Genomic DNA, 18,405 nt, shown 5'->3' with positions numbered 1-18,405 from the left:
GTGGATGGAAGGGAAAGATGTCAAGGCGAGATTCAATAATGTAACGAAATTTTTTCATGTTTCATATTGCTTGCAAATAATTGACTTCATCACAAACTTTTTAAATAAGGTAGGCGGATACAAATATGGTACGAAAGTGCAAATAATATTAAGTTAACCTGATTTGACCTGATTTGAATTACTCTGATATCCAATGATAAATAAATGCAAATAAAAAAGAATTGGTAACTATCTAAGGTAATAAACAATAGTAGTGTTTAACGGTTCCAATCTTGTTTTGATTGTTGGTAACTATGGTTACTATCTTAGGATATATAAAACAAGATTTGATCTCTCATTCTGTTTTTTTTTATGTTATGCTCAAAATAAAAGATTAAATTATACAGGCCAATTTGCAGGACTGTATATGTCATATTTTTGCCCATCTCTCTAAAGCCCCACTTTAATATGTACTTCGAATTTTTTGTAAATTGGATAATGTCTTTAAAATTATGAGGAACAGCGCGTAATGTAGCACATAACATATCCATAAACAATTGACGACCTCAACTGTGTCAAATACATTTACTCCGAACTTATTTACAAGATAAAGAAAATGTTAAACTATGAAGTCTTAATTGTAAATTTCACCACAAGCAAAACTGGTACAAGGAGCTATTTCTTCTTAGTCAGAAAATACATTTAAAAGGCTGAGGCAGGATCCGCAGTCCCAGAAGAGCCTTCCACCATACTCATTTGTCTTCTTAGCTTAACAATATGAGCTTGTACCTATTACAAGGTGTCATAATTTTTTGTAACAAAATATACTATTAATTGTTAATCAGAAGGTTTGAAGCATGATAAATACACCAAAATGTATAGCTTCTTCAACATAAGTGGTTACATCATACAAGTTTGAGAAATTGAAGTTAGTTTCCAATGAGCGCGTATAGGTAATAACATAGTGAGCACATTATTTTATCTATGGATGAGCATAAAAAAATGCACATATGAACAAGAAATATGAATATGTTATGTACTGCAGTCAATAGAGAAACAAGAAACACAAACAAACATATACTACAAACAGATCAAGTGTCTAGAACCCAGTTGTAGTAATCTACTATGACTATGCAAAAGTGGTTTCATTGGTTATACTTTCGGAACCAAATCACCTCATGCAGTTGCATAAAGAATTTTTATGCATGTGTATACCATGCTCTTAGTAATTCAGCATCATAGACAGTGTCTCTTTCCATAGTCTTAAGACAGCTTCCTTGCAGTTGCAAAAACAAGTTGGCATACAATTTAATGTCAGACATGTCCAAAGTAGCAGTTATGAGTGGGGAAATGTTTTACATTGAATCACAATATATATGCAGTTGCAGAATTTCTATGCATGTGTATACCATGTTCTTGAAAATTTAGCATCATAGACAATGCATTTTCCCATAGAGTCTGATCAAGGCAGCCTCTTCGCAATTGCGAAAACAAAATGTCAGACATATCCAGCATAAAAGTTATGCATGGGGACATGTTTTACTTTGGTTTCATAGTATATCATCATCATCATAGTAATAATTGACCAAGTAACTCAATGTCATCCATAATTACCAAGACAACCGAGTGACTTCTACAAGATACATCCTAATACTAGCACTCACTCAAGCAGGAATGCAGTTCTGTATGGGTAAATAGTTTTATTATTTAACTTCTGGTGTTGGGCAAAGGGGTACATTATGTGCCTTAACCTCGGCCAAAAAAAATGTTGAATTTACCATCTTTATTTGGCTTACTAGAGGGAAAAGGCCAACCAAAGAGATATACAATGGAGAAAGATACTCAAGCTAGTGGCTGGTCTTATTGGCTCAAAATCTTCAAGCACATAATACAATCATATACCATAATTAAAAATCCAAATCACAACTAATAATTCAGGACATGTGAAATTACAAATTCACAAATCCACTATCACAAATTCACAAGTAATGCGGTCATGCCTTACAATAGTAAGAAGTACTAATTGCAATTCTTATATCACAACTGACAAATTTATATCAGAAGTCAGGCTGTTCATTAGCTTATACTTCTACACTAATATACAATGGCAATTATATAGACAAACATTCTATTGTTCAAACAGCTTGAATTCAATTGCATTAAAGTTGTAATTAGTAAGTAGACAACTATGATGCAAAGTAATTTTATATATTTTTTTTGAAAGTATGATACAAAGTAATGATCAAGAAGAATCCAAGATAATCTACCAGATAGGAAACAGAATAGGACGTAGGTTCGCAGACTTTTTGTCCCACTACAGATGCCAAATATAACAAACATTTCCTAAAGTACAAATATAAGATCTCAAAGTATTATAAACTATAGCCAAATTGCCTAACGTACCAAGAACTTTAAAATATGTGAAAGCACTTATAGCAACTTTGTGCTGATGCAAATCAAAAGGGAAGAAAACACCTCCCTCGGCTACCACTGTAAGTTCTATCCTTGCAGAAAATATGATAAACTGTTGTTTTGGACATTACCAGAACTTATTCCTAGCCATTCCAAGCTCGAAGACAAAAAACTGAGAAAGGTCAACTCAAAACCCAACCACAACACCACAAACAATATGGTTCAGAGTCCACCTCTTACCATACAAGTGAGTGCATGGAGTTCAGTATAACAAGCAAAAAAAGAAATCTACTATATGGGTGCAAATCAAGTAATCACCACACACACATCAGAAACTGTAACTGTCTTAAACCAAGCACTAATTTAGAGTTTATCACAAAGAACATAACCAATCCTACGATAAAACAAATTTAGAAACTACGATAATGCCAAACAGATTAATATAGAAACCAGATGACCGCATTTACCTGTTGACGAGCTGCGGCAAGTTTGAGCAGTTCATCTGCCTCTGAAAAAATTCATAAACCAATGGCCTAGAGGGTGATCTTTAGTGTTCCCTCTCCGATCACTGTTTTCTTCCGTCAGAGCTGATGCATCAATTAAAGAGTTAAGCAAGCTTACAAAAAAAGTCTTTCCATGAATATGAATAATTTTAAAAAAATGAAAGCAGAATCACATCATACCAGAGGGTGGTAGCTCCAAACCTGCAGGAAGCCGAGGAACAACAACAGCAGGGTGATTCTGCACGCGAGCAAGAAAGAGCTCTGAAGGATCCGGAAAAACAACTTCATCATATGATTCCACCACAACAGGCTTCTTGGTAGACTGAGGACCACTCTGTTCTAGAGGATACAGTTTTAAATGGTGGAATCTGTTGAGAAGTTAAATACTTAATGAGATCCACCCTTTAGTAAGAGCACAAAGAAAACAGAGAGAATTTACTCACACGTCCAATTTCCTATCACATGCATCACTGTGGAAGTATAGTGAAATGGCAATCTCAAATTCACCCCAACCGCATTCAGACAATTCAAAAGGTGGAGAATCAACAACTCTGATAGGATTATTGAAGCTCGGGTGGAGTTGAAAAACAACACGCTTAACTACAACACTCAAATCCTCATTTGTCGCCCCACGAACATAGACTGTCCATTTATGTGATTGAGACCTAAATTATTATTATTTTTTTTAACAAAATAAGTAAATAATTAAAAAATTCAATTAGACAAGTTATCAAACACTAGGTAGGCAATAAGTGAAATCAAAATACACAAACTCACTCAGTTGCCTTCCGACCAAGCCAAAACGCAATGGTTCCATAAACAATTGGCACGGAAATTTCAACATCCTTGACTCTTCGACTCGAATTCTTGACATAACCCATTGTTTAAAGTTAGAACAGAGTAGAAATAAACATGACTGACTTCCCTTAAAAAAAAAAAAAAAAAAAAAAAAAAAAACTATTCTTCAGTAAATCTTGAAAACAATTACTCTAACCTTTTTCTCTCTCTCTTCCAGAGAATTTTCAGCTTTATTAAGCGGCGAGCCGCTGCCATCAGATAGATCAACCCCATCTTTTGGGGCAGAAGTTGGTACTTGAATCATTGCAAATCGAAACAAAATTTATAGCCGAATTGCACGATGATCACAATGCCCGACACCTTCCAAAAGTAATAAAATCGATCAAAACTTAGCTTCACCATTATCAGTTAATACAAGATACCCAAAATAATGAAATATAGCACTCATATACTATGAAGTACGAGTATTGTTATCATCTTCATTTTCGACAACCAATTTCAAATTTAATACATGTCACTGGATATATATATTGAGACATAAACTTACCTAAATTATTAATCAAGAAAAAACAGAAATTAAAATGGCGAAATTCAAAAAAAATAAAAACGGAGTAATAAATTATTACTCCCTTTAGCTTACTGATATGGTTTTCGTGCCAACAACAAGGGAGATTTGACCCTTCTGGATTGCTAAGATTGAAAGAAAATTCCTCACGAATTCCAAGCGACGAACCCTAATATCTTTCCGGGAAAAAAAAATTGGGTTTTAATCCGTTTTTTATTTTTTTACTACCACCAGTTATTTTTTACGAGTATTTTATTTTATTTTTTTTAAAAAAAAAAAACTGCTACTTCGTCCTCCCGAGTCCCTAGTATTTTTTTTTTAATATTTTGTTTTTATGATTTGATATACATTTTTTTTTCCGAGAGAGTCCAAGTTAATATCTGAGATTAAATATTTCATTTTATATTATTTCACAATTTGCATAAGTTTTTTGTGTCACTTTGCGATTTTACTTTTATTATTTAAAAAATAAAAGAAAAACAATATATTGTGAAAGCAGATACATTTAAAAATTTATGTTAGACATCAACTAGATTTTTCTCATTTTATTTTTTTGGAAATATCATCATGTGAATCAAGATCATTGTCCAGGAATCCCTTGGATGCTGATTTTTGTTCCTCTGAATTCCTTCTTATCATATTGCTATATGAAACCTTTGATTTGCTCGGTGATTTTACCACCAGCGTGTTCTCCACGAAAGAGTCCATTTCCACATTCTCAGGCTGCAGTTCAACCCTAGTGGTATCCATGGGAGAATTCTCCGGCATTCTTTTAAATTTCTTATTCGATCTTTGCGCGCATTAGGTCCTCTTCTTCTGACGAAAGTTTCTTCACTCTTCTCTCACTATCGCTTTCCATTTTTTTCTTTCTTTTTAATATATAAGAGCTTTTTTTCCCCCTCTTTCTAGATAATAATGGATGATCTTTTTTTACTTTATATCCTCAATTTCAAGACTATATACAATGCTCAAAGGCGACTTCAACCAAACTCTATGTTCAATTCACATAGCTTCTAAAATTAAAACCAACCTTTTTACTATTTCACATTATCCACTAAAATCAAATCAAACATCAAATTGAAAAATATGTAGGTAAAAAAAACTAAAAGAAACAAATTTGTAATAAGAAAATAAATGAAGACTTAGGAAGATGATAAGGAGTTACTTATTATCTTCCTCTTCTTTCATTTCTCCCATGCTAGCTTAAAATTTACTTCCTCCATTTGTTTTAGTTAACACCGTTAGATTTTTGCACTAATCACAAACTACACGTTAATTAGCTTTTGTGTTTATAATTACAATAAAACATAGTCATGTGGGATCTTGTTTGAATCGTCTCAAAATATAATGAAATAATGTCAATAATAAGAGATATCAATCATTAGAATTGTGTATTGGCAAACTTGATAAAATTAAAGAAAGGTGTCAACTAATAAAAAAACGTAGTTAATATGAAATTAATTAACATTGTTATGTTTTTCATCCAATTTGATGAGTTTTTTAAGTTTAAGGTTATCTCAGGCAGTAATATAAAAGTCAGAATTATATAAGAAAAACACATAAAACATACACGTGTTTTCCAATGCATACTTTCTAACATAAATATCCTTGATTGTCTATGAGCAAAAATTATAAAATATTGATATTAATTTAAAAAAAATAGATGTTGAAACGAATCTAACATAGCCCCACATATAATACTATATTTTTTCTCAACACGACATCATAAAATGAAGTCAAAGCAAGTTATGTAAATAATGCACAAAGTCAAATTATGTCATCTTAATTTAGATAAGAGGAAGTAATATATAATATGGAGTATATTATTAGACAGCGCATTTTGTGTGCGGCTGGCCACACCATGTTACCACTTGTAAAAAAAAAAAAGTAACCCCCTATAACATTGTTCGAGTAACCCGTATAGTCTGGACGGGTTTGGGAAATGGATTTTTTGCATTTGTAGTTGATTTTTTTTGGCCCGACCCGAAATTGGCCCAAAAAGCCCGTATGGCTCGACTAGTTTGGGCACATATTTTCTGGCCCGAAGCTTGGCCCGACCCGGCCTGAGAAATGGACAACTTTTTTATGACCTCGACCCGACCCGCCCATTGATCACCTCTACAAATTAGCTAGTCAAATTGATGCATTTTGAAAAAAAAAACAAGTTTCATTTTTTAAACCTATACTAAACAACATCTATTTGACCTTTACTCTATTTAATAAATATACAAAAAATTACAAACAATAAGAATAACCTTTGCTCTATTATTGAGTAATTATGATAGAAAATCGGTAAATATATTTTTAACCTGTAAAATTAAGTTTTTGGGTAAAAAAAAACTCGAGAGAAGAGTAGAAGACTATCCTCAAATCTCAAATCCTTGAAAACGGAAAAAAAAAAAATAATTTTTTTTAAATAACTAGACTTGTCATTAATTAGGTTATTCTCCAATAACATATTGTAATTTTTTTAAAAATGGAGTAGAAAAAAGGAAAATTCTCAATGGTAGCCCCTTGTTTTTGCTTATTTCTAATAGTAGCCAATTTTTTTTTTTCGATTATCTTTGGTAACCCTGAACTTTCATTATTTTACAACCTTGACCTTAATGATGATTTTTCCGTTAAATCTAACTTACTACTCAACTAAGGTTAAACTATTCAAAAAAAAAAAAAAAAAGGAAAAAAATGTTAACTATTTTAATTTTAAAAATTAAATTATTAAGAAAATAAAATACCCATCCCCAACCAGCCTTGACCTCCATTGACAAGCATCCCAGGAACCACCTACCGACCAGAATCCCGCTGGCCACCGTCGACCAACATCCCCAATCCCTTCGTCCACCTTCGAAACAACCCCTCATGCCGGCAATCCAAATCAGACCCCACGATGTTTCCCCTAACCCCGACCCTTTCTTTCTCTCCAAACACCGACCCCGACCCCAACCCAGACCCCAATGGCGTGGCTAGGCACTCTGCCTGGCTACGCCGTTAGGCATTGCTACAGCTAGGCAGGGTGCTCAGTCAATCTACTACGACACTCAAACTAGCAGCAGGGGAAGCAAGTCGGCAAATTTAAGGGCGGGGCAGAGGGCTGCTGCTGCCGTGGTTGGGCATCAAAGCCATCAATTGGTTGCGGTTGTGGCTGGGCTTTGGCCTGGCTACGGCGGGCGTCGGCGGCTGCCTGTTGTGGTATTTTTTAGGGATAGATAGAAGATAGGGGTAGTGGTTGGCTTGTTGTCGTGGGGGTTTTGGGGTTGGGTGGTGGCAGGCTGGAAGCCATGAAAGAAGGGAAGCTAAGGAAAGAGAATGGTTGAATAGAGACAAAAAAGTTGACCATGGTTAAAGTTAACGGTTAGTTAACGGTTTTAGGCTTAATAAGGTTACGGATGTAAATTTTTAACAGTAAAGGGTTACCAAAGATAATCGAAAAAAAATTTGGCTACAATTGAAAATGGGACTTGTTATTCATCGCCCGCAAATCTCTACATAAAGCCCACATTTTATAATTTTTTGACAAATTTGCCCTTTTTATAATTTTAACGGAAGATAAATTTTTCGCACTAAAAAAATGTGGAGCAGCACCGGATCGCCGAGGATCACCGGAGAATCGCCGTCGTCATCGGAAAACGAGGTTCGTAACGCATCGTAAGGACGAAATGGTGGCTGGCGCCTAGCCAAAAGGCCATGCCGTGGTTGTGGCGCCTAGCCAGGACGCCGCCACCGTGGTCACGGCGCCTGGTGGAGAAGCCTCGACCATAGTAGTGGCGCGTGGCCAGGACGCCGCAGCCACGGCCAAGGCGCCTGGCCAGGACGCCGCCACCATGGCGGCGGCGTCCTGACCAGGCGCCCCGGCCGTGGCTCCGGCGTCCTGGCCAGGCGCCAGTAAGGGAATATTTTTTTTTTTTTTTTTTTTTTTAATTTAATCCCTTTTTTTTTTTTGTTTGTTTTTTGTTAATTTAATCTTGATGTAATTATATTTATACGTTATATGTTATTGTTACAGGATTATGGTGGAGACGGAAATGATTACAGTGGGATTTTTTGTACATGATGGCCTGTTCGAAGATGCTCAACAAGCGATTGATTGGGCAAAACAGGTTGCAATTAGATCAGGCTTTTGTTTAGTAGTAGCAACTCATAAATCTCAACGGGATGGTAGAATGGATCGCATTTTGAGATGCGACCGTTATCGCAAAAGAGAAGAACGAGATTTCAGTAAAGCGATTCGGTTTGACTCAAAGCGGAAAGGTTGTGGGTGTCAGTTCCGAGTTAAGGTTCGACAACATCAAAGGCGTGACGGTTGGGAAGTGAAGGGTTACGGCAAATGGGGATATCACAACCATGAGCTGATAGCATACAAAGTGGGGCATCGGCAGTTAAGCGGCCTAAGTCCAGCTGCGAAACTAGTTGTAAAAGAAATGAGTGATGCTCAAGTGAAGCCCGCTAAAATATTAGCGTCTGTGTTAGAGAAATTCCCCGAAGACCAGCCAAACCGAAGACACATCTACAACGTCAGACAGAAATTGAGGTTTGAACGGTCAGAGGGAAGGAACCCTATACAGCAGCTTCTGCACCAGGCACAAGCACGTGGTTACCTTTACTGGTTTGAATCTGACGAAGACACATCGGAGGTAACTCATTTGTTCCTTGTCCATCCTGATTGTGCTGATATGATTTCGTCTTGGCCATCTGTGATTTTGATCGATTCAACGTACAAGACAAACAAGTACAAGTTCCCACTGGTTGAGATGGTTGGGATGGCTCCAACGAACCAGAACTTTCTGATTGGTTATGCAGTCATGAAGGATGAGACGGCTGCGAGTTACCGTTGGGTGTTGGAAAAGTTGAGAAACTACATCGGCCCAAATGTACAGCCATCGGCCATCGTAAGTGATTGTGAGGGAGGTCTTTTTGCCCCTATAGCGGAGCTGTTTCCGGAGTCGAGCCATTTACTGTGCACATGGCACATCAACAACTGCGTGAAAGTCAAAGCCTACAACCTTTTCAACAAGAACTTAGATTCAGCAGAGAGATTGGTAAATGGTAAGTGGCGGAAGATCCTGCAAGCTACCACGGAGGCAGAGTACGATCGAGCCTTGGAAAACTTAAAGGATGCGTACAAGTGGTGCCCGCCAATCGTAGACTATGTGATGCATCAGTGGGTACCTCAGAGGGAAAAGTTTGTCAAATATTGGACGAACCAAGTTCTTCATTTTGGGAACACTACGACATGCAGAGTCGAGAGCGCTCATAGAGCTTTGAAGGACTGGATTGATTCTTCCACGGCTGCTCTGGATACACTGTTCGAGAGAATAAACAAGGCTATTGATACTCAGAGGAACGGCATCAAGAACTATCTCGAGGACTCCAGACGACGACATGGCATGTTGTATGGCCATTTCATATTTAAGATTCTCCACGGTCGTGTGTCACACCACTGTTTGGGGTTGATTCTGAGCGAGTATACCAGGATGAGGGAGTTGGGCGATGAAGTGGCTATTCGGTGCGGATGTGCTATATCAATGACTCATGGATTACCTTGTGCATGCACCATTCACCGCGTAATTACGCAAGACAGGGCGTCGTTACATGTCGATCAGGTTCATCCATTCTGGCGGACGCTCGTTATCGGAGAGCATGCTGTTCCGCATACGGTTCACCGTGAACAGGAGGAGTTGGAGCAGTTTCAGATGATGTTTGACCAAGTGTCCTCCAGTCACCCTTCGATCATTCGTAGTGCTACACACATACTTCATGACATGTTCAATACATCGTGTTTGGATACCGAGGAACCGGAAGGGGTCGAGCGACCTAGGGGTCGACAACCACGGCGGAACAAGAGTGCGTTTGAGTACATTCGCGGTCGTGGCCGTGGCCGTGGCCGTGGTCGTACATCCTCATCAAGTGGCAGCCAATCATCGTCGTCGGTGAATATGCCCGGCACCGGTAAGACATTCGACTTCAATTTCTTTTGTTGACTGTTTGATTAGTTTACTGTTGACTTGTTTATTGTGTTTATTGATGTGTGTAACAGGGAGAATGGACATTGAACATTTTCCATATAAGGACAGGATCCCTAATATCATGATGCCATTCTTGGACGGGTGGAATGATGTCATTGCAGATGGTAACTGCGGATTTCGGGTTGTGGCGGATGTGTTTCAAATGGGTGAAGACAACTACGGTTTAGTGCGGCAGTTGATGTACAGTGAAATCGCATCAAACCGAGATGTGTATGGCCATGTGTACGGCGAGGACTTGGATAGGTCTCTGCAGCGTATCCGGTGGGGAGGGGGACCTTGCGGTCAAAATCATTGGTTCGATGCGCCACTTGATCTCTTTGCCGTTGCAAACATCTACAAGTGTGCAGTCATGCATTTCGGCCTTGGTTTACATAGTCGAGCCTATTATCCATGTACAACGGTTCTGCCCTGGTGTTCGCGCGAGACCGTCACCAGACCGGTAAGGGACGTTGCTATTGGATTTCTTGGGCCGTCATACAGACATTTTATCCGATTAGACATGTCACCCGATTTTCCGGTCCCAAATATCATACCGAAGTGGTATGAAATTCGTAGAGCAAGCGTGGAGGGTTGGGATGCTTTGTACCATGCTCGCGTGCAACAGTGGAACAATTTAATTGCCATGTAGTTTTTGTTGATGTACACCTACCTTTTACTATGAGGCCTTGTATTGTCAATACTATGTCATTTCTATGTGTTCATTTTTAAAAGATAATGTTTCATTTTAAAAACTAACAACAATAATTTCAAATATTACAAACTAAAAAGATAATATTGAATTTTAAAAACTAAGAACAATAATTTCAAATATTACAAACTAAAAAGATAATGTCTAATTTCAAATATCAGTAATCCCTCTGTGACGCCCACTGCCACTGCTCAAGGGTCCGTTCCAGATCGTCAATAACAGCTCTGCCTGATGCACTCGTCATGCAGTCCCTTTCCTCAAAAAGTCGGTGTCCCAACTGCATAATCTTGCCCATCCACTACACAAAACATAAAACATGAAACGACGTATTATACATATATATATTAAAATAAGAGAACAACAAATAAAAGATGAGACGTACCGCATAAGAGGCAGTGGCAGGTGGCACATCGTCATCATCTGCGTCGTCGATGTCTTTGATCAACCTCGGGTGCGAGTGCCGGATGTACCATTCCATGTAGTGCTGGTCACACATGGCAGTCACCCCACTTGGCGGCCGCTGCAGCTCCGCCGTCCATAGGCGGGCAACCATCGGAAACTGCTCCCACATGGATATCATGTTTGACGGCCATTGGACGACGTACTCCTTCGACGACGCAGATCGTACCGCCTTACTGGGCCATGCCGGTGGAGGTGGGACAACTTGGACAAATCCAAGCTGGCGAAGACAGCGCTGCGGCATGTACGCCTCTACGATCTCGCGATACTGAATCAGTCCAGTGTAGAGGGTCCTGGGTACCCTATTACTAGGGTTCTGGCCGAAAGGCATCCAGTTCACCTGCACATTATTTAAAATCAGTAACAGTCATAAAATAAAGCATCAGATTGTAAAAGTAGAAATAATTTAATCACTGTACCTCTAAGGGGGACATCCTGTCAAGCGATAACCGTATGGAGCGCAGGCGGTCAACGGACTTCTTCTCGACACGCGGACTCCACGCACAGGCACGTGGCTGGCCATCACCAATGGGAACCGGGTCGCGGTGTGGTCGAAACGCAGGAAAATACTCGTATATCCAGGTGCCGATGTGTACAGCGCAGCCCTATCCACCGCCAACAGCTCCGCTAGTAAATCTGCCTGATCCGCATCAGTGACGACAGATGCTCGGTTTCCCTCCACGGGAATCCCAAGGATGGCCTCGACGTCATGCAACATGATCGTCATCTCACCGAACGGAAGGTGGAACGAGTTCGTATCCGGCTGCCATCGCTCAACGAAAGCCGTGATCAGCGTCCAGTCAATCCTGTCGTGCATGGTGGCAGGAAGGTGACTCACTCTAGTGGCCCTCAATCGCCTGACCATCTCGCTCTCCTCCGGCCAAGCATCAGCCCAGCTACACAAAAACCTACAAGTCTTTTCCCGGGTTTGGCATTTCAAAATGCCTGTATCCAAAGCCCTCTCCTGGTCCTCCCAAATACGGGTAGCGATGTGTCCTAAAAAGCTAGGAATCACACTCCCGTCTATAGGTCCCCCGGCCACCTCACCCCTCACCATCCAAGAATCATTAACGGCCCTCGACCGTTTTCTGCTACCCGCAGACACAGTGGACGCAGATGATGTGCCAGATCTACTAACAAACCTACCATCTCGACCCTTACGCACATCTACCCTATGCGTCTCATACGTATCATCAAGTCTCTGACTGAATGGACCGTAATCATCATATGGTCCACTCTGATCGTCGACATCCTCATCTGCATCATCCTCGTCCTCGACCTCCTCCTCCTCGACCTCCTCCTCCTCCTCCTCATCATCATCATCATCATCTTGATCGTCCGCAGAACAGTGCACCCGTTCTCTGCGGGCCGATGCCGAAATACCACGGGATCTAACGTGTCTGGGCCCCGAGCTCTCCATTGAGTAGATCGTACTCCTCACGACGTCAATACTCTTCCCCGCACCAGGTCTAAATTGCGATGCCTAACTCCAAGTAAATAACGAAACATAATAACGAAAACAAATTAAAAAAAGTCGAAAATAAACACAAAAGCAAATAAACAAGTCACGGAAATAAAATTATAAACATAAAAAATATAAAATTAAAACAAATAAAAAAACAAAATTTAAAAAAAAAAAATAAAAAAAAAAAGGGAACATACAATTTAAAAAAAAGAAAAACAAATTTTTTAAAAAAAAAAAAAAAAATCGAAAATAAAATTTAAAATTAAAAAAAAACAAAAAAAAAATTTAAAAAAAAAAAAAAAGAACGAAGCGCCTAGGCAAGGCGCCCGTACGGTGGTGTCGGCGCCTAGCCCAGACGCCACTACCACGGCCGTGGCGCCTAGCCTCTGCGCCGCTGCCGTGGTAGTGGCGTCTGGGCTAGGCGCCGCCACCACCGTACGGGCGCCTTGCCTAGGCGCCTCCTCCGTGGTGATGGCGTCTCGCCTTGGCGCCCCACCGTCGCCGGAGGTTTTTTTTTTAAAAAAAAATTACAAAAATTAAAAAAATTACCTTCTGGCCGGCAAACCGCCTTCCGCCCACCGCCGGTGCCGCCACTTCCTTGCCGGGCCGCCTCGACATAGCTCTGGAAATAATTTAGAGAGAGAAAGTGGAAGTAGAGAGTAGAGAGAGAAATTGTGTGTTTTTTAGTATGAGGGCAAAAGTGTCATTTCACTCTTATTTTGTGGGCTTTATGTAGGAATTTGCGGGCGATGTTTAACAATTCACTTGAAAATAAGCAAAAACCTACCATTGAGAATTTCCCTAAAAAAAACTGAAAAGGCTAACCACCGGCCCAATATGCCTTCTGTTTGTCTCCCTTAATTTCTCGTTGGGGTCACCTTTACCAAATCGGTGTCCTTGCAAACAAAGACGGACATCCCGTCATCATCTTCCATCTTCCATCTTTTTCTCTTTTCCCTGAGTCAAATTCTTCACTCCATCGAACCCGGCGTCAACAGCTCTTAATTTTCATTTCTCTTTCTCTCTCCTCAAGGTGCGTTTCTTTATCTTATGTCTTCCTATCTGTTGAACATATCCAAAACCCTGAAATTAGAATTCCTTTTTTTTTTTTTAAATTTCATTAAAGCTTAGATCTTTCTGATTTTTCAGTACTGCTAATGGGTATTTTTTTTCATTATTATTTTATTTACCTTTTAGGGTTTTACTTTCTGATTTTTAATTGATCTGGGTTTTTTTTTTAATTATTTGTTAAATTACCTCTTCATGTCCTTTTTAATTCTTAGTATTTTTGTTTCTTTATCATCTGAGAAATTTATTTTTTATGATGATTCATGTTAGCCGACCCCAAATCATTTTGGGACTAAGGCTTTGTTGTTGTTGTTGCATCATTTGAGAAATTATGTGGTTGGTGTATGGTATGATTTACCCCATATATAGTGCTTGATTGTATAGGTTGAAGGTGGAGCTTTACTATTGTCTGAATAGTTTTGAATCACTTTTTCCTTTTATTTATTTATTTATTTATTTTTTTCTCATGTAATTGTTGTATAATAAACTGATCTAGCAGCTGTTCTCAGCTTCTCACCCCTCCACAATAATATTGGTGTCTGACCGTCTGTCACATGTTTATGTATGCAGAAGTCTTGACTCTTGTAGAATGTTTCACAAGTATGCTTAATTAATCTTTGTTATGTTATAATGATTACGGGTATTGCCTACTTCTAGAGCTTCTCAGGTAAGAAGGCTATTCTGTGGGACTGTATAAAGGAAATGGCAGCAGAGGAGCATACTGATTTATCAGTTTTGAAGCCTCGGTTAGGTGAAAGGAATGCAATTTGGAAGGAGGAGATGGAAAGATGTGAATCTCAAGTTGATGCATTGCAACTGAAATGTATGGAGGTAAAAGCCTCTATTGCCGGGTCTGAAGTGGAGGCAGATAACGAGTTGGATATTTTATTACGGAGAGTGAAAACAGCGGCAACTTTATTGACCTATTTGAAGACTAGAGCACGAACAATGGCGGTTCCGCACTTAGCACAAGCATCTTGTGGGATAAAGCAGTTGGAAGGGATAGGGCTTGTTGACAAGGACGGAATTCCATTATCTAGTTGGTCTAAATATACTGATATTTTGTCTTTTGATGGCCTTGGTGATGTAACATCTACCGGAACAAGTGATCAGAGTGGTCTTGTTTGTGATAAAGATGGAGCCTATGTGTGTGATCTATTAAAATCTGTGCATATGGTCACAAATGTGATGGAAACTCTGGTTAAAAGGGTCCTAATTGCAGAGTCTGAAACTGCTATTGAGAAGGAGAAAGTAAACTTCAGTCAAGAAGAAATTAAGAAGAAGGAAACTCAACTTGAAAGCATGTCTTTGAAGTTGGAGGAGATGGAAAGATTTGCTTTTGGAACAAACTGTATATTGAATGAGATGAGGCAGAGAGTTGAAGATTTGGTTGAAGAGACATCTAGGCAAAGACAAAGAGCTGCAGAAAATGAGCAGGAACTTTCTCGCGTAAAGCGTGATTTTGAGTCTCTGAAATCATATGTCAGTAGTCTCATCAGTGTTAGAGAAACACTCATTTCGTCTGAGAAACAATTCCAAACTATTGAAAAGCTCTTTGAACGGTTAGTATTTGCTCAATTGTTTATATTGTACTCCGTATTTTTTTTTGCCACCATTATTATTTTTTTGTTGCTTTGAATTATAGTGATTTTTAGAAGGTTATTTTTGATCTGTTAGTCCACAAACAAAGCTCAAATTATTGCTGCTTTTATAAATCGTTCACACCAGCCACCAAAGTTTGTGTAGTTTAATTATGAATAATTTGAATACACAAGCACTAATAAAATTTGAAAGCTTGATACCAAAAGCAAAAGATAATTGAGAGGGAGAAACTATGCCTGTATACTTTACTTATTGATTGAAAATTTGAAATCTAAATTGTTGTAACTTAGATGGAGAAGAGTATGTAGAAAGGAGAAAATCAAATGATTTTATTCCAAAAATTGAAATTATTGACCTAACATAAATCAATTGACAGATTAAGATTTGATTTGAGAGAGAGAAAACTATAAATTAGAGAGAAGTGATCCAATTAAAAGTTTTCATAAGTCTGGCTTGCGAAGTGATCCAATTTAAAGTTTTCATAGGTCTGGCTTGCGAAGTGATTCAATCAGAAGTTCTCATAGGTCTGTCTTGTGAAGTGATCCAATCAAAAGTTTTCATAAGTCAAGCTTGTGAAGTGATTCAATTAAAAGTTTTCATAAGTCAAGCTTGTGAAGTGATTCGATTAAAAGTTTTCATAGGTCTGTGAAGTGATCCAATTAAAAAATTTCATAGGTTTCCCTACAAGCCGCATATGTTTTTCCCCTCAAGCAAATGCTTACAAATCTTATAACAGTATATCTATATATGATGGTTGAGATTATTTCTCACCCTTGTCACCTTAAGGAGGTTTCTTATATGATCCTAAACCCACCCTCTCTCTCTCTCTCTATATATATATATATATATATATAGGTGATATTCGAAATTATACATTGAGACAGTTTGAACAGATTCCAACATGACTATGTTTTATCTTATGAATAAAACACTGGAAGTACATGACAACTTATTATAGATTAATTGATCAGAGTATAAGCAATGAGATATCTTACTTGTATATAGGGGTGATCACAAAGAATGAATGGAAATTGGTTAGGACCGGTTCCTCAACTTTAGAACTCGGGCAAATTGGCTGCTAAAATTTTGAAAATCGGACTTGTCGGGTACTAGTTTTGATTTCAGTTACCCGGGTATACACACACACACAAACCAATTGATATATTTTTAGTCTATTAGCCTATTTAATTTTTAACACGTACATTTAATCGGAACCCGTTCCTAACCTCTAGGTACCCGAAATTGTAGCTCATCCCTACTTAGAAATGTTGGGGTGTTTTTCAAGTGGTATTATAATAGTTGGTTATTTTGCTAAAACATTTCTCTGTTTTGTTGTCACAATGTGTTTGTTTTGTGGTAAATATGTCATGTATTTTGACGCCGGGCAATTAGCAGGTTGTGACATATAGCAAATTGTGTTGGTAGTTTTGTGTTGTAGTTGTTACTTTGTTATAATAAATAGGTGCATTTGCAAAGTATTATACAAGTATTCAGTATCTTAGTACTTCCTCCATTTTCCTAAGTTCTACTCATTTTCCATTTTCATTCGTTATTTTAAAACTCACTTTTACTTTATTCATTCTATTTCTTCTACCTTTATTCAATTTTTCCATCTACAATGACACTTTGTGTGGCCCAAATTTTATATAAATTAATCCCTTACTGTTTATTTCTCTCCTCTGTTAAGCAAAAGTAGTCGCATATATGGATCCCATTTTCACCTCTTCTCGACTTTTATAGCTACAATAACCAAGTTGAATTTGGAAATACGGAAGGAGTTGTTAAATTGCTTTTTTGGTGTTATTGGTTGTACACTATATCACTCGTATGTGTGTTGGGTGTGGCTACATAATTACATATCCGACTATCATACGTTAAAAGCTGAATAGTTTTGTCATGGGGCTGTCCTTAAACTGGACAAAGGTGCAAGACTTTGGGGACATAAAGGTTGTTATACCCATATCAGAAGACAAAGTGAAGTGTGTATATTTATGTTTATATTCTCCAGAGGTTGATTCTATCACTAGAATTCAAAGACTGATTTCAATATGTTCAAGGGTTATTGGGTATTGTAAAATTGAATACAAAATCTACTTTTCAATATGTTTCTCTTATGAGTGTAATAGTATCTTGCAATTAAATGTTACTTTGAGAAATTGCAGTTTGTTTTCATTTTCTTGTTGAAACTGTACTCTAATTTACATTTGTGTGTATGTGTGTGTGTTTTTTCTTCCTAAAACAGGTTGGCTGCTAAAACAACCCAATTGGAGGGGGAGAAAATGCAAAAAGAAGCTGAAGTACAGAAACTGATGGATGAAAATGTGAGGTTGCATGCTTTATTAGACAAGAAAGAAGCCCAGCTATTGGCCATGAATGAGCAATGCAAGATGATGGCCCTGAATGCTTCTAATATCTAGACTTAGGGCAATCACAGGTCTCCAAATTGCGTGGTTTGCTTTCTTTATTCCGTACCATTGTACAGCTGCTTAGCTCCATTGTTGTAGCAGAGCTGAATTGCTATGGCATTTTATGTAGCATGGTGGAGGAGCTGCCATAATTGTACTATAGTGAATCGACTGTTGTAACCAATGAAGTGGATTTTTCATTCAATCAATGCTGCCAGAAGGCTTTTATCCTGCGGTTTGCGGTTTCCAAAAGCACCGCTAAGTGTGGTTTGCGATTTTTATACTATATTTTTATTAAAATTATATAAAAGAACTAAAAATATATGAGCTAATGTTTTATTATTAGTTAATTAAAGGTTAATAAAAAGAGTTTAATATCAACTAATAATTATAATATAAAATAAAAGTTTTGTTTTAAAAAGGGTTTTTTTGAAAGTG

At 38.2% G+C, this 18,405-nt stretch overlaps 3 protein-coding genes and 1 pseudogene across 5 annotated transcripts; 2 read left to right on the top strand and 2 right to left on the bottom strand.

Moving 5' to 3' along the window:
- Window positions 1-497: 497 nt before the first annotated feature.
- Window positions 498-4,473, bottom strand: LOC110697022 (annotated as a pseudogene).
- A 4,006-nt stretch (window positions 4,474-8,479) lies between these two features.
- Window positions 8,480-11,011, top strand: LOC110697020 (PKS-NRPS hybrid synthetase CHGG_01239-like). Its single transcript, XM_021874355.1, has 2 exons — window positions 8,480-10,203; window positions 10,292-11,011. The coding sequence occupies exons 1-2, from the start codon at window positions 8,676-8,678 to the stop codon at window positions 10,906-10,908; spliced, it is 2,145 nt and encodes a 714-aa protein (XP_021730047.1). The 5' UTR covers window positions 8,480-8,675; the 3' UTR covers window positions 10,909-11,011.
- Window positions 11,012-11,079: 68 nt separating this feature from the next.
- On the bottom strand, window positions 11,080-12,005 carry LOC110697021. Its single transcript, XM_021874356.1, has 3 exons — window positions 11,847-12,005; window positions 11,351-11,767; window positions 11,080-11,266 (listed from the first exon to the last, which is right to left on the bottom strand). The coding sequence occupies exons 1-3, from the start codon at window positions 11,859-11,861 to the stop codon at window positions 11,126-11,128; spliced, it is 573 nt and encodes a 190-aa protein (XP_021730048.1). The 5' UTR covers window positions 11,862-12,005; the 3' UTR covers window positions 11,080-11,125.
- A 1,701-nt stretch (window positions 12,006-13,706) lies between these two features.
- Window positions 13,707-18,201, top strand: LOC110697019. Of its 3 annotated transcripts, none has more exons than XM_021874354.1 (3): window positions 13,707-13,925; window positions 14,628-15,522; window positions 17,805-18,201. In XM_021874354.1, the coding sequence occupies exons 2-3, from the start codon at window positions 14,663-14,665 to the stop codon at window positions 17,977-17,979; spliced, it is 1,035 nt and encodes a 344-aa protein (XP_021730046.1). In that variant the 5' UTR covers window positions 13,707-13,925; window positions 14,628-14,662; the 3' UTR covers window positions 17,980-18,201. The 3 variants fall into 3 exon arrangements, with proteins under 3 accessions (XP_021730046.1, XP_021730044.1, XP_021730045.1); XM_021874352.1 differs by having other exon boundaries at window positions 14,618-15,522; XM_021874353.1 differs by having other exon boundaries at window positions 14,531-15,522.
- The last annotated feature ends 204 nt before the right edge of the window (window positions 18,202-18,405 follow it).

This window comes from Chenopodium quinoa, unplaced genomic scaffold (genome assembly GCF_001683475.1).
Source record: "Chenopodium quinoa cultivar QQ74 unplaced genomic scaffold, ASM168347v1, whole genome shotgun sequence".
In the NCBI taxonomy this organism is placed as follows: Eukaryota; Viridiplantae; Streptophyta; class Magnoliopsida; order Caryophyllales; family Amaranthaceae; genus Chenopodium; species Chenopodium quinoa.
The sequence above is the reverse complement of the archived record's forward strand: the minus strand, read 5'-3'. Positions and strand labels throughout refer to the sequence as shown.

What these genes read in the sequence shown, in the direction of transcription:
- LOC110697020 (XM_021874355.1), top strand. Translation starts at nt 8,676, where the DNA reads ATGAGTGATGCTCAAGTGAAGCCCGCTAAAATATTAGCGTCTGTGTTA. An exon ending in GGTGAATATGCCCGGCACCG is followed by an intron (nt 10,204 to 10,291) that starts GTAAGACATTCG and finishes TGTGTGTAACAG; the next exon opens with GGAGAATGGACATTGAACAT.
- LOC110697021 (XM_021874356.1), bottom strand. An exon ending in CTGCCACTGCCTCTTATGCG is followed by an intron (nt 11,267 to 11,350) that starts GTACGTCTCATC and finishes TGTTTTGTGTAG; the next exon opens with TGGATGGGCAAGATTATGCA.
- LOC110697019 (XM_021874354.1), top strand. Translation starts at nt 14,663, where the DNA reads ATGGCAGCAGAGGAGCATACTGATTTATCAGTTTTGAAGCCTCGGTTA. An exon ending in ATTGAAAAGCTCTTTGAACG is followed by an intron (nt 15,523 to 17,804) that starts GTTAGTATTTGC and finishes TTCCTAAAACAG; the next exon opens with GTTGGCTGCTAAAACAACCC.